General features: G+C 41.5%; 1 protein-coding gene across 5 annotated transcripts in view; it reads left to right on the top strand.

Annotated features, from left to right (window-relative positions):
* LOC116327403 (disco-interacting protein 2 homolog C) overlaps nucleotides 1-16,609 on the top strand; it is a 226,563-nt gene that overhangs the window by 55,685 nt on the left and 154,269 nt on the right. For 2 of the 5 annotated variants that reach the window (XM_039601844.1, XM_039601845.1), the window contains exon 1: nucleotides 11,175-11,689. The exons of 2 other annotated variants lie outside the window; for them this stretch is intronic. In XM_039601844.1, coding sequence (XP_039457778.1) covers nucleotides 11,557-11,689 — 133 coding nt within the window. In that variant the 5' untranslated portion in view covers nucleotides 11,175-11,556. Of the gene's footprint in view, nucleotides 1-11,174; nucleotides 11,690-16,609 lie in introns of those variants that run through there. One more of the 5 variants, XM_039601843.1, reaches the window with a different exon arrangement.

Here is a 16,609-nt window from a genome sequence, read left to right as displayed (position 1 = left end):
TGCGGCACTGTGGCCTGTCAGGGCATGAACGCAGGATGTTTGCAGAAGATCCTTTGGGTCATGTGGGTTTTAGAGTTTGGCCTCTGTGGATAGGCTTGCTGAGTTGGTAGAAAATGGGAGCTAGGCTCTATTATCAACAGCCCTCATTTCATCCAAAGAAAATTGATATTTTACTACATACGCACTGTTTACATCCATGTTAAAGCAATATCTGTATCAAAATCAGCACCCAAGGTTTCACAGCAGAGCGCTGTATTGTAATGAGGCTATAAATGTTGCTCACTTTGTCTGTCTGTGGTTTTTTCCTTTTGGCAGATCTGTGTACGCTGCCTAAATAAACCTAATTTTCATTATATAAAAGGACAAAAAGCACCAAAGTATGCGTTGAAATATATTTTTATCCATGAAGTTCCCATAAACTAACTGCTTGAGACAGCTACCCAAGCTATTATTCAGCTGCAAGCTTTGGAAATCTAATATCTGAATCCATTGGTTACAGGGTCAGTCGACTCAAATTACCTGTGCTCCACTATAATGAGTATGAATGGAATTTCTTTTGTGGCCTTCAAGGCTAAATTAAAAACCAATCAGCTTCTTTTTCCAGAGGTCAGATTACCGATTTCCTTCAGTAATCCACATAGTATTTATCCAGCAGAATATAGTTTAAATGGAAAGTGTTCACAGTGCGTTGGTGATTCATATGTCAGGGCTGTCATAATCGTATACTTGCATTGAAAATCCCCAAATCATAAATCGATTTAAAAAAAAAAAAAAAAGGATCTACAAACGTTTCTGTTGCCTCATTAAAAAAACCCCAAATTACCAGAATCTAAACGTCTCAGGATGTTTGTAGTTAAAAGCTACATTTGTTGCTGACTCCAGAGAATTGTTGGACCTTAATGATAAACATGTAACACTTAGAGGAATATTTCATAGCAGTCCTTGTGCACTTTGTTGATTTTTCTCAACCCCCAGGAAACATGCATATCAGTGTATCATAATTAACTGAGCACTAATTCCCTCTCTCTGGCCTCAGAGGGCCCTACATGTGGTTATACTGTTAACCAGAGCTCTGATAATTTATTTCAAATTCTCATTTTTAAATTAATGCTGCCTCAGTCACTGCTGTGATTGATGTGTCACTGCTTGAAGGGATGGTTAATGGCCATAAACCTCCACAGGGACAAATTATTCAGCCACAGCTACCACAACTGGCATCACCGTGTCAACAGTGTCACCGAGACGAGTCTACGTATGTTTATTTGATTTAGATTCATTTCTAAATAATTACATAATCGTCGCAGTGTGGAACGGCTCTCCATTTCTTTCCTGCTCAGTGAAACCCGAGTGGATTCCAAGGCAGCGCTGCAGGGCTATCTTTGGACTGAAGTATATTGTGTACTTTAGTATTTAAGGAATGTTTCTTTTTTCTGTCGCAGAATAGCCATTTTTGGAGTGTGCTCAGCTGGTGTATAGCCTCTCTTGAGAGTCTCTCGTGCTTGTTGTGTAACAGCACAGAGCTGTTTTAACTGCTGCTGCTACCACCCTGCATGCATGTTGCTTTGTTTCAAATGTCCAGCATAAAAAGTCTGCCCAGAAAATTGTCTGCTCTGCAACAAAGTATTGAAACTGGTAAGCTTAATCATATTTGGTGGCATGGCTCTGATCTGGGACCAGATTCATCCATATGTGGCTAGTCCAATGACAGCATTATGACATGTCAGACACAACACAACGAGGAGCTTGGGTGGAGATGGGTTACAAAGCAGGTTGCAGAGAAAGCAGTAACTAATTAACTTTTGTTTAAAACTCAAACATGTCTCTGTTGCTTAATCCCAATCAGAGGCTAATTTTAATGGTTACAATAAAGATGACAACAGTGAAAGGGTTATCTTCAAAATAGTAGCCATTTTACTAACTAAAAATGAGGAATTGCACTTTTTTTAAAAACTTTGAAGTTAGATATTTAATTCAAGACAGATGGCAAATAACCAATAAAGCACTGGCCTAAAAATAAACTGGATAAAGTAATCTAAAAGTCACCTGGAGGCTAAAATATGTAATTTTTAAATAGTTTTGAGACAAATTATTTATTGCAATTTAATGGCTGGATAAAGCTATTGTAATAAAAAGATTTCCATCATTGTGAATGGCCAACATGAAGGAAAAGCCCCTTCATTAATCTGGATTAGCTTGGTTTAAGTGTGGCGGAGCCTCATTCACATAAAAACCTCAGAGGCCTCAGTGTCTGCTCAGGTAATTACTTCTGAAAGTGAAGAGGTTAGATTGTGTTACTTACCATCACAGCTGAATAAGATCGGAGGCTCCGTGAGCTGCTCACTGGCTTGAAAAAAAGGAGTCTTTCATGCTTTGTGGATATTTCAAGGACTTTTGGAACCGGGTGATTTCTTCAGCACCTGTCCACTGAAAAGTTTTTTATTTCAGCTGTACTCGGAGCTGGGTGATTCATTTATACCTGGGGAATCTTGAGTGTTTTTGGAAGGATTTTCCCAGAATCTGTTGGAAATATTAATGAAGTACTGAAGATGAGTGCAGTTAAATGTGAAGAGTGCCACTTTGAACTCACTGACTTACTCTCTCTGGGGTGTACCATAGAATAAAACTGGCATTTTTCTCATATGCTAATATACTTATACTGCACATGTACAAGTCACTCATCCATTATTTATTTGAGTCCTACATCTAAAGATTTCATGCAAATCTAACAACATTATTAATTTTTATTAAGAAACTAATTTAATTAAATGGCTCACTAATGCTGTTCTCCCAACCGAATGCAATTCCTTCTTTCATCTTTATCTTTTTTTCCCCAAACATTTATTTGTTTTTTCAAAACCATTTGAAGAGATGCATAACTTTTGTCACTTTGGCATTTGGCTGTTGTATACAGTTTTTTTGGAATATTTGTTGTCCTGGTGGCAAAGTTGGGTTGGGTGAGTGGATATGTGGGAAAATTGGAAATGTGTTGGTTGTAGCCATGTGGCACAACTTTTTCTATGACAGTGAACTCACGGTAACTGTTTTTGGTTTGTGTGAGTAGCTGCACAGTGTTGTCAGATAAGTCTATATGCAAGCAACACGGGAATCTGCTGGCAACCAAAGCAAGGACATAACCATGGGGTCCTAGCAATGACTGGTCATTCCTCTTTTGCTGTACAGTAAAGTTGTTAAATTTGACAAATTGGTGGATTTAGGCTATACACAATATATTTTCCTGAGTTATATTTAGTCTTATGAGCTTGTCTGCATGTGGACAGCCTGCTCAATCAGCTTTTGTTCACATCTCTTTTTTGCAGGACCACATTAGAGCTTCCAGTTACTTTAGGAACCAGTTAGCCTAATGTCAAACCCCTAACTTAGCGGACTGGTTACAATGTCCAGGTTCTTGCTTTGCTTTCTGCTGCTTCATTAACTTACACACAGTTTTCAAGCAGTTCTTGCATCTAGAGACCTCACAAATCCCACAATAATATGCTACATTGATTTTTTTCTTTTTCTCTACCTGATCCGTCTGGCGATGAGCAACTTTCCCCTCTGTGGAGGGTAGAGTGACCGGTCCGTTTACACGGGAGCCGTACACCGACCCCCTCCTTCATTTACTGAGAACAGGAAGGATGTGATGAACTCTCGTTGGGAAACAAAATCGCTCACTGTGCTCTGCTTTGTCCTGCAGCCCATTCATGACCACAGCGTTTTAATAGAGAAAACCACTGTGTAAAAGGACGGCATCATCAGTGAAGAGAGTTATTATCTCGCTCACAATGGGCAGGGAGGGGTCAGGTTTCTGTATAGCTAATGGAGGTCTAGTGAAGGACCTTGTTTTCCTGCTAGAAGTGTTCTTACTCACGCTGATCTTGTTTATTTGGGTATAGGCCAATTAGTTATAGGAAAAATCTGAATCCTAATATTGTCGATAACTTTATGTTACTATGGCTGATTCTTTTTGCCACAGAGAAAGAGCACATTTAGGTCCCTCTCATGTGGCATTTCATCGCCTTTGTATCGCGTGAAGACGGCTCTTTGTCAAGATCATCTGGCTTATGTTGCATGTGTTAAAATAACTCCTCATCTGCTCCCACGGACTCAAATCCTCCTGCTACATCTGGTTTTACATACAACATTACAACAGACTGCTTCAGTGACCCAGTTTGCTCGTGAGGAAATTCAAAGTTCACAGATCTGTGGGGCCGGGATTATTGAAGCTATAAACAGAGCTGGGTGCTCTCAGTACAATAGGGAAGCAGGTGCTTGGCTTCTGTTTGCATTTCTACACCTTGAAGAGTCACCTATTGTTTGTTGACTCAGTGATGTCAGTCTGTCAGCAACTTCAAGTGCAAGAGATTAACTTTTCCCTGAAAATGGAAGACAAATATCTACGTCAGCTGGGTGGATTTGTTGACCTTCTACTCTTTTACATACAGAGTTTAGGTTCTATGGACATAATTGAAGTCCTTTTGCCGCTGCTGGCAGTGGTCTTGCTGTTTTGTTGTTGTTTTGATATTATTTTGCTCTCTCCGACCTCTGCCTTGCCGAGATTTTGATAGAGATTTATGATGTTATCGCCACTCCAGGCAGGTTAAGTGCTCAATATCACTTTTTTCCCCTTTCATCTTGCAATGAAACTCTGCTTTTGTTATTGTCATCACAAAACTTGCCAGCTGCACATTGCTCCTATCAGCAGTCTGCAGCACAGGCTGAGTCTTCTCGCTGAAGCTCTCTGCTGTTCAGCTGTTTTTTCCTCTGGATCGTCTGCCTCTCTTTCTCTGTCTGTGATTGATGCCTGACAGGGAAGCCGAGCGGAGGCCATACAGACTTGACTGCTCTGCTAGCTGCTATTGATTCTTTTTCACTTAAGCCATAATGAAGTATTGGTCAGCCTCGGTGGGTGTCAGCAGTGCTTAGCGAGGCAGCAGGTGAGCGGAGCCCCGAGACACTAGACTTAATTACAACTGGTCCTTGTGTGTTCAGCTTCCCTTTGAGATGCATCGATGGAATTAGTGTAGCGGTGGTGGAGGACAGAGGAAGGAGACCGAAGTAGAAGTGTGCTGCAAGTAATTATGAAATAAGTTTTAATTCCCTCTCAGGAGGAACGCCAAATGTAAGAGAAGCATAAAAATAGGGCAAAGAGTTGGGGGAAAAGAAAGCAAGACTGCAAAGGTCAGTAGGTTTTTATATTCAAAGAAGAGGAAATGAGTATGTTTAATGTAAAAGAGAAGAACCCGTGGAGCCTATCAGCCTCCTGTGCACCAGAAGGAGGAGGCACCAGTTTCTGAATGAAAAGCAGATACCTGTCTGGCACCAAACAGTGGCGGAGAGATAAATTTAGTGGCAGGTTTCTGAAAAAAATCCATTAAATTCTTCAAAAATGGAAATATGAGCATGTATAGTTCCATATGGAATAGTCAGACTCTGTCTGCACATGAAGAACGTGTTGTAAAATCCAAAATTATGGGTTGAATCTTCAATTTCCAGCCAAATCCACTTCACCTGTGTTGGAGAGATAAAGACGTAGGCAGAGTTTTGTTGCTGGTGACAAATGAAATTTCAGGTGGTTGTAAAATTAGAGTTGCATTATGTCGTGCTGAGTTATTGTTGTAATAGTTTATAACGCAAAAATAACTTGCTTTCTAGAAGCAAGAAAAAATAGTCTGTTAAACAACAACAAATATAAATGTCAGGGTTTTGAAGTTACCATAGAAACCTTTATAAAAAAATAAAGGAAAATAAAACAAACGCTCAAATGTCTAAAGTGTGTGATTCACTGTCAGCCCACAAAGCTGTGACACCATGAATGACGTGTTCGAGTACCGATGGGAATGCCAGTTATGCAAAGACATGTAGAAGTAACCTTAAACTGTGTCACTGATGCTTATTCTGCACTGGTTAAGTTTCAAGCAAGAAACCGTGTTATTTTATTTGCCAAAGTAATCAGTTACACCTGCCTTAAGTAGTGGGATTACAAGATCACTACACCATGGTGATGTGGTCTCCAGGCACTGATTACCTTAGTGTTGTTGTATACACATTCAGTTCTGAAAATGTTTCACTTTAAATCGTGCAACTTAAAATTAAGGCAACTGTGTTTTATCAGGTTATTTTTGTGTGGAAACTAACAGGCGTACCATGCTGATGCTGATGCTTGGGGTTGGGGTTGGGGACAGGCAGAGATGTTCAAAATACAAACTGCATGACTAAAAATGACATTTGGGGGGATTCATCGCATTGACTTGCTCTGCTACTCACACATCTCTTTGTTATAGCAGGCTGGTTAATCTCACTGTCAGTCTTTAGCAGCTCTACATGAACAATAGAATAAATACTTCAATGAAGCGAATCAAGACATGCTTGTGCAACTGGTGCTTGACAATATGATTAATGACAAAAATTAAGATTTAATAACCCACAAATAAAATATGTTTTGTGGAATTTCCTTTTTTTTGGTGTTAAAACTTTATCGGGACAGATTTCTTCACATCCATCATTCAGTAATAAAAGGCTGCGTCTCCAGTTACAGTTCTCTGAAGGCTAATCTGCGCACAGGTAGCATACATGTTGGGATACATACCAGAAATATCCCCAAGGCACTCATTTTACATGCACATTGGAAACATATGCTTGTGCAAAACCTCTGCATTATTTATTGCATGTTCCCAACAACATATGCCTAATAACTGTCGCCTAATACAAAGGAAATCATTTGTTACGCCCTCTTAGGGAGACCGTGGTGGTTTGTGTGTAGATGTAGGTGTGTGTCGGAGGGATATTTTGAACCACGTGTGAAAAACGATCATAAATATTCATGTTTCTTCTCTTAATCATATGGGTCTCCAAAGAGGCTGTCGCATAGCGTAACACTGGCTGGTTTATCCACAAGCAAAACATGGTTCGTTTCCTGTTTCTACTTTTATGTTTTGCACTTGGTTTAGTTTTTTTCTCACTCTTGGATTTGTTTGGTTTAGGCACTTAGAACTACCTGGTTAGGGTGAGAAAAACACTGTGGTCTTTTTTTAAAATGTGCCCCACTGCCAAAGGGCACCTTGGACGTAGCTGACACATGCCAGCGGCGACTTTATTTGACGCCCCAGGAATGAGAGCGGCCTGGGGTATCATAGGTGCATGGCCAATGCCTGCATGCTTGCATGATTCAAACCACAGATTCCTTTTGGAATGACGGAGTTTAAATCCCAGTCTGATGTTCTTCAGGTCATTGTGGTCCGAGTGATTCAAAAACTCTCACACCTGTCGCTGTAGCTTGTGATCTTTTAGCTTTACTTGACTCTTAAACCAAGAACACAGAGTGGAAACCAGTGTGCTCCTTCACTGTTGTGCCTGATGTCATTTCTCTTTGTCCTCATCGAAAGACATTTTGATGGAACGTGGCTGTTGGAAGGATAAGATTTGAGGCTCTTTATAGTGACAAAGCCAGCAGGACTCTATTCCACCTTCCTCAATCCTGAGGAAATGTTGACTTTGTGTTTGAGGCTGCCTGAGGGAGATTTAGCTCTGAGCACACTGCCCATAAATGGCCACGATACACACCGAGAGAGAGGATATAAATGGGGATGGGGTGGCGGGTTGGATAAGAGGGGAAAAAAGAGCTGGAGAGAGGAATATAAGGAGTGCAACAGGAGGGAGAAGGAGGTTATGAAAAAGTGAGAAAGGTAAGAATGAAAGGGAGGGAACTCAGATGTAGATTTAAAAGAGACATAAATAGGAGAGGAGGGAATGCCAAAGGAAATGAAAGGGAAGAATAGAGCAAGTGAAAGGAAAAAGTGGTCCGCCGGCCAACCTAAACACAGGAAACGCCAAAGAAACTTCTTTTGAGAGCAGCTGAGATTCACTGGTGAGCTTTATCCTTGCATGACCTGAAGGGAGTTTCTCTTTTCTGCAGCAGTTTACATTAAAGGTCTTCATGGGTCTGCTGGCTCCTGAGAAAACCAGACAAGATCCAAGTTGGACTTGAGCCGCGCTGTCTCAGTCTCTTCCTCATTGATATAATGGCTATAAATGGATCCGGGCACGATCTTCTCCAACCACGTGAAAGTCAAACGCATTCTTATTCCCAGACCATCAAATGCTGCTGTTTCATCAGAGGCTGACTGTGACGCAAAGAAACGCATAAGGTGTCTTTTGGCATCTGCCTCTTATAACTTGTTTCAGCAGCACCATAGTTCAGTGGTCCCGGGCTCGGATCTACCATCTGGGCGGGGGGTTGGTGTGGAGTTTCCATGTTCTCCCCATGTCCGGGTACTTCCTCCCACAGTTTAAAGATATGCAGTTAGTGGGGTTAGGTTAGTTAGTGATTCTTAGATGTCAATGTGAGTGTTAGTGGTGTTCTGGCTTTCGGTGTTGGCCCGTGACAGACTGGCCACCTGTACAGGGTGACCCCGCCTCTTTCCCTATGGCAGCTGGGATAGACTCCATTGGATAATTGGGAAAGTGGCAGATGCATGAACGGGATTACTTCTTTCTTCTTGCTCTTCATCTTCCACACCTGTGAAGACCTCTTATTTACTTCCTTGGTATCTTTCTGTCATCATTTATCAAATGTAGAGTTTTCCAGCTGCCTCTTATCGCACTTTTTGTTTTTCACAGTGTTAATGAAGATTAAAGTCAGCCACCAATACAAAGGCTGTTTGCAGTGCTTATGATGGAGTTTTAAAGACTTCAGGTTTATCTTGCTTTAGCCTTTTATTTTGAAAAATCATCAGAATTCATAGTCAAACTGTAAACATTTACTTTCGCAGAGAACAGGAAGTGTTGGTCCGCAGGCTGTTGTCCTCTCCTGCTGATTAGCACATTTATGCTTTCAGCTCATAGGATTTTTATTAGTTCTTCTCTAAAACAGCACATTCTCTATGTACAGATAAGGAGGTGTACATTCACTTTATGCTGCAAGTCTGCTGTTAATTTTGCTATTTTGTAATTTTCTTAATAAATAATAAAATAAATAAATGAAAAATAACAAATGTTAAAGTAGAAGTAGAGATAAAGTGTTAATGGATCTTTAACAAATGGTGTCCCGGAAAGCACAGAGACTGTACATGTCTCTGTGCATGCATAATGTATGGGTATACAGTACTGTATACAGTAGAGTGTGTGCGTGTGTGTGTGTGTGTGTGTGTGTGTGTGTGTGTGTGTGTGTGTGTGTGTGTGTGTGTGTGTGTGTGTGTGTGTGTGTGTGTGTGTGTGTGTGTGTGCCAATAAAGATTGCATGGACTGCATTTATGTGTATTTTTGTGCAGCGAGATGCACATTTCTGCTTGGAGACATTACTTGCACCAAGTGTATGTTTGCACATGCCAAACTCTGTGTGTGTGTGTGTGTGTGTGTGTGTGTGTGTGTGTGTGTGTGTGTGTGTGTGTGTGTGTGTCTGGCCAGAAGGGCCCTGTCACCCTGAGCGGAGTGTGAGGTGAAGTGACAGATTTGGATCAGCAGGGAGACCGGCCGTTCAACTGTGCCACGGTTAAATAATACAGCAGCTCTAATTTATTCACCTGAATTATGGAGACTGGGAGAGTGTGTTTCCAGGGAGCGTTTTTCGTGTGACACAGTCTGTGTCTGAGGACTTCAAGTCAGACACCCAGCAGAGACAGCAGCCCTTCAGACAGTCTGGAGGTCAGTCAGAGAGACGACGCGCTGACTGGAACACCTTTAGCAGCACGCTGGATTCTGCCTTACTCCGAAGGTAAATCCAATAAATCATAACATTAATATCGTAACATATCATTTTAAGGATCAGAACAAGTTAAAAGTTGCTTCTTTTGTGCTAATTCTGGGTTTTATAAGCTATATCAGTGTTTGATAGAGAGAACATTAACTTGAAAGTAAAATAAGAAATTTGAAGATTTCCTGTTAGATTGAGAGAAATTACAGCAAACATTGATAATTTTCTAGGGCTGTAGTCGTGCAGTTGACACGGTTGATTGTTTTTATTCAATATTAATAAGGATGAAAGCTACATTAGTATCCTTCTGGGATTGATTCATCACTTTTGCCCCCCAAAAAAAAATTTGAAACTGGACCTTTCCAAATGTAATGGTGACTGATTCCTTAATTAATGTTTACATTTACTGAATGTAAACCTCGAGTTCCAAAGATATTTACAACATGTGAAAGAAATCAGCAGTGGGGATGGATGTAGTAAGAAAACATGGCCAAAAAGTTGAGTTTTATTGTCTTAACCATCAGTAACGCGTACGAACGTAATAGAATAATCAGACTTGTTTGTGTTTGCATGTTCAGCCAGTTTTTTCATGTTTACAGTTTTGTGCTTTGAGTGCGAACGTGTCAGGAGTGGCCATAATGTCACCAGCTGCAGTGTTTCATTAGTAGCAGCAGCTCCACCCAGACCAAACTAGTTGTAACGCCCCCAACCTCAGAAACACCTTATTACATCTAAGTTGCAATTTAATGAGGCAGAACATCCGTGGGTGGGGATTTTGTGCTCACAGCTTGAGCTCTGTTACTTAGATCACCTTGTTGTGGATTTCCCCTCTTGTTGACATCATACAGAGCGAGAGCAGAAAAACACATCTGAAACTGAGCTTTTGCCTCACAGGGATCACTTCTACATACACTGACGTATGTGAAATTGTATTTTATGTGAGAGAAAATGAAGAAAAGCGGAAGAAATCCCCTTCGGCACACAAGCATGTGAAGGTAAAAGTAAAGTTTGGGAGCAACATGTGACTTCATCTCTATGTGTTACAGTTCAGTATGCGAGTGGAGGATGTGGTTACAGTTATGATGTCTGTTATTTAAACCATTAGAGGCCAGAGAGGAGAAAAAAAACAACTTCCAGACATTCACACTCGGTCCTTTCATGACACATTCAGGAACTGACAGCCACTGATAAGAGCACTTAAAGGTCGTGTGTGTGCGTGTGTGGTCCAGGCTGACTTATTTCAGCTGACACCTGATTTCACAAGTGTGGACTTCCTCAGTTGCAGTCCAGGCTTTTGAGGTCATGTTTAGTGTCACATTGGTTTACATGCACAGATAAGGTGACGTAACACCTTCTTACCCACTTCCTTAATAACCAACTACAAAACATTTAGTTGGTACGATGTAACAACATGCTTAATTGCATATAAGCCGTCTGACAAGCTGAAAGTTGTCTCAGATTTATAAATGGGTGTTTTGATTGGTTTTTATTCTGCTTTGTGTTAAAGAGAAAAACAAGTGTATGTGTGTCCCAGCGTTTGCTCCATTGTGTGTGGTGTGGATGGGCGTGGAGACTGTGTGGCTCATATTGAGGTCAGATGGAGAAGCAGGAAAAAGGGAATAATACTCAGGAGATCAAATAAAGGATGAAAGAGATGGCAGCAGCGAGGTAGAGACAGAAGACAGAGGAGGAAGCACACAGTAGGTCAGCTGTCAGAGAGAGAGGGAGGGAGGGAGCGAGGTAGACGGAGAAAGTGGTGAGAGGTCCCCGATGAGGAGATGAACCTGTTTCCCCAGCAGGAGGAGGAGTCTGTCGACGGGATTTGTTCCAGCGCGTGTTAGTGGTGTTTTAGGCAGCATGAAAGATTCATGGAGATGAAAAGGCTCGCCGGTCGTCTGGTCGGACAGTCTGATGGGGACGTTGGTGGGGGAGGAAAACACTGGGAGGAGCTGGACTGGTGCACGTCCTGCAGACTGACAGATATACAGCACGCTCAGAAAGGTACGAGTTTTAAAAGAGGCATGAAAAGACTTGGAGGAAATGATCTGTTACAAGTTGGTCTTCGGTGTATGCTGCTGCATCTTGGTGCTTCAGTGATTTAGTTTTCCTGTGAAGGCTGTTTAACTTTAAAGTAGGTGAGAGGTCTAGTTTCCACAGGTGGTGTCACACGATTGAAGTGCGCAGTTGTTTTGAATGTAGCCTGGTGTGTGCTTGATCACTAGTGGCACTGAAGAGCTGTGGTTTTTGTTTGGTAGTGCTCGGCTAGCGTGCCCACGGACTCAACACAGAAGCAGCTGGTTGAGGCAGTCCGTGGTCCCGTTCACACAATTAAGCCATGATGTGACCCTCAAGAAACTTTGCAAATAAATCTTTTTCTGTCCACTTCTCTTATGTGAAATTACAACTGGGTGTAAAGGGAAACAGGATGTAGAAGAGATGATGGAGTATGATGTCTCTGCTTGTTTCCTGAAGATTCTAGTCGACCTACTGGCTCTGACAAATCTGATATTCCTGTCTGTTTCGTTAAGATTTTGTTTTCTTTGATTAGTTGAGCAGACGGTTTCTTCAAAGTTTATTGAATATATTGCAATACAGTAATATTTCCAAAAACTAGAAGGCTTTTTTAATCAAGCACTGCAAAAGATTCCCGTTCCGAATCAGAACTGCTTTTAACTGTTTTGGGTCCTTTCCCCTGGAATCAAAAGCACTGAGCCATCTGAGGCCAGGTGGCCACTTCTGGTTGCTAGGGAAAAATATGTACTGTATTCCCTGATTGGCTGACAAGTCTTGCTGGAGGTTGCTGGAGTGAAACTGGTTGCAGAGGGGGTGTTGCACCAGAAACCTGCTTGTGATTGCTGGTTGTTTGCATGGAGGATGGGGACTAGTCTGCAACCACTCACCAACTAATCATGAAAATTCAACACATTTCTGTAGGCAGAACTTTCACTTTGAAGGTTTGTGTCACCTTTTTTATGAATTTCATTGCTGCTGACAAGTGCAAATTATAGGCGACTACAGCAATCTGCTGGTGACCACATCAAGATTGTCATTTAGGCACCATATAGCTCTTTGCAACCATTTCCCTCTAGAGACTGCCAGCATCCTCCATCAACCAGCTGCCAGCTGGTTGGGGAATGTTTATTTTTCCCGGTGGTTGACACGGAGTTGCTGACCAGCCTCTGGGCTCATGTGGCTGAATTCTTGGTTATGCTTTGGGGGAGAATTGTTTTCTCTTAATACACATTTGTTTCATTTGTATTGCAAATATGTTTATTTTATTTATTTTGGTTTGTTTTTTACTTCTCCTGTTGTGGCTCTATTGGAAACCAAGCAGATAGTCGATGGATGGTGCCTCAGAATATGTTGGGGAATCTGTCCAGGTACTCTGGCTTCCTCCCACGGTCCAAACACTGGGGTTAGCTTAGCTGGTCACTCTAAATTAGGTGTGAGTGTGAATGGCTGTCTTTCTCTGTGTTAGCCCTGTGACAGATTGGCAGCCTGTCCAGGGTGTACCTCACCTCTTCTCCTGTGACAGCTGGGATGGGCTCTAACACCTCTGTGATCGTGAACTGGATAAGCAGAAGAAAATGGATGCATGGCTGTAATCATATAATTTTAGTGTATTTCATAAACATAATGTAAGCAGATAACCTAAGTAACAGTTTAATTCTTCACCTAGGCATTCATGTAGTGTAAAATCAAGTTTGCATGCTTGATCTCTTTCCTCTGTCACGCTGGGTTTTACTCCTTTTGGATTTGGTTGATACGCCTTATCCTTGCATCAACACTGAAACAATCACAGGAAAGGTTTTTGACTGAGGAGAGTCCGTTTTCTCATTCCTAAAATAAGGAAAACGGGCACAGCTGTTCCTGGAAGTGGACGACAGAAGACGGTTTCTGCCCGTGTTTTTCAGCAGCAGGCATTAATAGCATAGCAGAAGTTCCTCCGTCAGTCTGTCATCACGTTGCTTTCAGAGGACCACCTGCCGAGGGAAACCACGCTGAGGGACTGCAGCCGGCTCCCATATCTGTGGGTTTACCCATCAATCTTTCAGTGAAGCAGTTCATGTTGTTGTTTGTTATGACGAGCACATGACGACGAATGCAGGGAGACCCGATAGTTACTGACAGGGTCTAAAAACTCCAGGTTATTCAGATGAATGGGGCCTGTTCTAGCAGCACTGTAAACACCTCTGGCTTTGTTTATATATAGCGCTGAAACGTCACCAATGTTTGGCTATAGCTTCAACCACTCTGCGTTATCTCTGTTGGCTTCTGTGCTGCAATGCTAATCTTGTCTGGTGTGACGGAGTGCCAGCAGCTTTAAGAGGAGGTGAAGCTCCCTGTTGAAGGAGGCATCTTCCTCTCACAATAGCACCTTCACCTCTGGCCTTCTCCTCCTCCTCCCCCGATGTCTTATCTGGCCCAGAATAAGCAGCTGTTGCCCTTTAGCTTTAAAACAGATAAGCTAGGCTAACAGTTTGATTTGAAGCATCAGCATCGCAGCTAAGGTCACGAGACATTCCTGGGCTCTAGATAAGCCTCTGGCCAGATTTAAGATCAAATCTTAATTAAAGATCATTTTAAAAAGTGTTTTACAAGGACAGTTTAAAGAAAGAAAGAAAAAGGCATGCTAGGCTACATGCTAACATGCAGTTATACACGCTAGCTCTGAAAATCCGCTCTTGCCTTGAAGATTAGTTAAATTTTTTTTTGTTCCATGTGTAATTTGATTAATTGTTAGTTTATTCCATTAAATTTACATGTTAAAACTTTGTGTAATAACTTAAATTATTCTACTAGAATCTCTGTTTTACTCCACATGCATGATCTTATCAGCAAATTCAATTATGTTTATATAAAAAAAACCCTCTTTGTTTCCCCATCAGTTTATATGGACAAAGCTGTAAATCATATGTAAATCATAGTTATCCAAACCAACACCTGGCGAAGGTCAAAACTATTAATTTTTTTAACTTTTTTATTTTTCCTAAAATTTCCAAACATCTGGATTAATATTCAAAAACAAACAGATTTATTTATCTTGTTTATTTTCTATGTTTTTTTTAACTTCAAGTCAAGCTGTGTCCATTCTTTGACTTATTGTGGTTTACTAATGATGCAGATAGATAAAGATATGATTGTTCATATTTCACTGGCTGCCCGCTTGTTCATAAAATGGGAGTTTCACCTAATAAGGTTTATGGATGACGATTTTGGACAAAATACTGCAAAAATGTTTATTTTCAGGTTACGCGTCAGAAACTATTCAATGTTTTTTGGCCATATTTTTGTGAGATGTTGCAGACAGTTTAAGTAAAGTAAGATTATAAATATCAGAAAGTTAAGGAAGCAGTTGGCTGCCAGGTTCTGAGGCTGGTTCTCGCAGAGGTCTGATGGTTCTCTCTCTGATGATTTTAGGGTCTTTGGCTTACAATATAAAGCACCTTGAGGCAACTCGTGCTGTGAACTGGGGCTGTATAAACTAAATTGAATCAAATCGAACATGGTTAAGGCCGAGATGAAGCATATCAGATACCAAACTGGCATGCTAACAAAGCTATCATTCCTGCGGTGGGGTTCAACCTTCAGGTGGTTTTCTCAGCGCGGCTGCCAGCAGCTGACCTTCTTCCATAAATTGATTTTCTGTTCCACTTCATTCCTTTGTGAAGGCGAATGGCTTCGGATAGACAGATTCGGCCAACCCTGCCTCCCTGACCCGCCTGCCGTCACAGTCATCATAATGCATCAGGTCTGCCTGTCTTTTGCTGCATCATGCTGCTGCAGCTGAAGGAGGGAAAAGGTCAAGGATGTGGAATTAATTTTACAGTTAATCAACCTCAGTTCACAGCACTGACCTTTACACTAGCAGGAAAGTTGAGCTACCAGTTCTGGGTGAAAAAGGACTGAAGCAGTTTGATGTTTACATGTTATTTAAACCAGTGCATTTGGGATTTTCAAGCAAAAATACTTCAACATTTGCTGATGGTTATTCGACCATTCTGACTTTTCCACATTCGGCCTGGACTCTGCTAGTTAGCAGCATGATCTCCTTCAGCCACTGTCTGGGATAAAGGCCTGATACTACCAAACAGGGCTGCTGTGATTTAACGTTTATTCATGCAAGGTCCAGAGTTTTGCTCTTTTTACTGACAAGACTTAATTTGCTTTGTTGTTTATCCGGACAATCATAACAGGAAAAACTGGAAAACATCCGTAAGTGTTCTCAGAATTTTGACATAATATTTACTAAGTGACTCGCTGGAGTTCATTTAATTTGTCTAACGGGTTTTCTTCAAGTATATTTGATGTGCTTCACAGTGTTCGAGTTGTTCCTCTAACTTTGCACTCAGAGCTGCTTCCTATTACAGAATTATGAGACGTTTTACAAGACTCGTCCTGACTTTTGGTACAGCAGCGCTGCCAAGGTGGCGTCCTCAACGAATGAGCTCCTAATCGTGTAACATTTAAACCAGAGAGTGTAATTAGAGATGATGATGATTGTTAAGCTGGAAGGGCAGATGAGGACTCTGGATTGAGCCTGAGAGCGCGTGTTCTTTTTATTCCTGCAGAGTTTTCAATCACCAGAGAATCTCAGTCCGACTTCTCATTAAATCCTTTTTAAAAAGTTTAGTTTTCAGTGTTTCTGCTTCAAAGGACCCACTGACCAGTTAAAACCTCTTGGATTCTCAAACGCATCGACGTCTCGACCGCTCGTTGTCTCTGCTGTTGTGTGAAGCCCTGATGCTCTTTGCTCGAGCTGCAGGCTGATCTTTGCCAAAGCACTGTATGAAAGCAGCTTCAGTTGGCTCACGACGAGTTAACAGGTGTTCACGCTGGTGTTTGTGCTCCACCACACAAGTCTAGATCTCAGTTTGTAAATGCAGCCTGGCCCTCTGGCTTCATACAGTCAATGTAAAG

This window comes from Oreochromis aureus, linkage group 18, assembly GCF_013358895.1.
Source record: "Oreochromis aureus strain Israel breed Guangdong linkage group 18, ZZ_aureus, whole genome shotgun sequence".
Lineage (NCBI taxonomy): Eukaryota > Metazoa > Chordata > Actinopteri > Cichliformes > Cichlidae > Oreochromis > Oreochromis aureus.
This window is presented reverse-complemented; position numbering and strand designations above follow the sequence as displayed.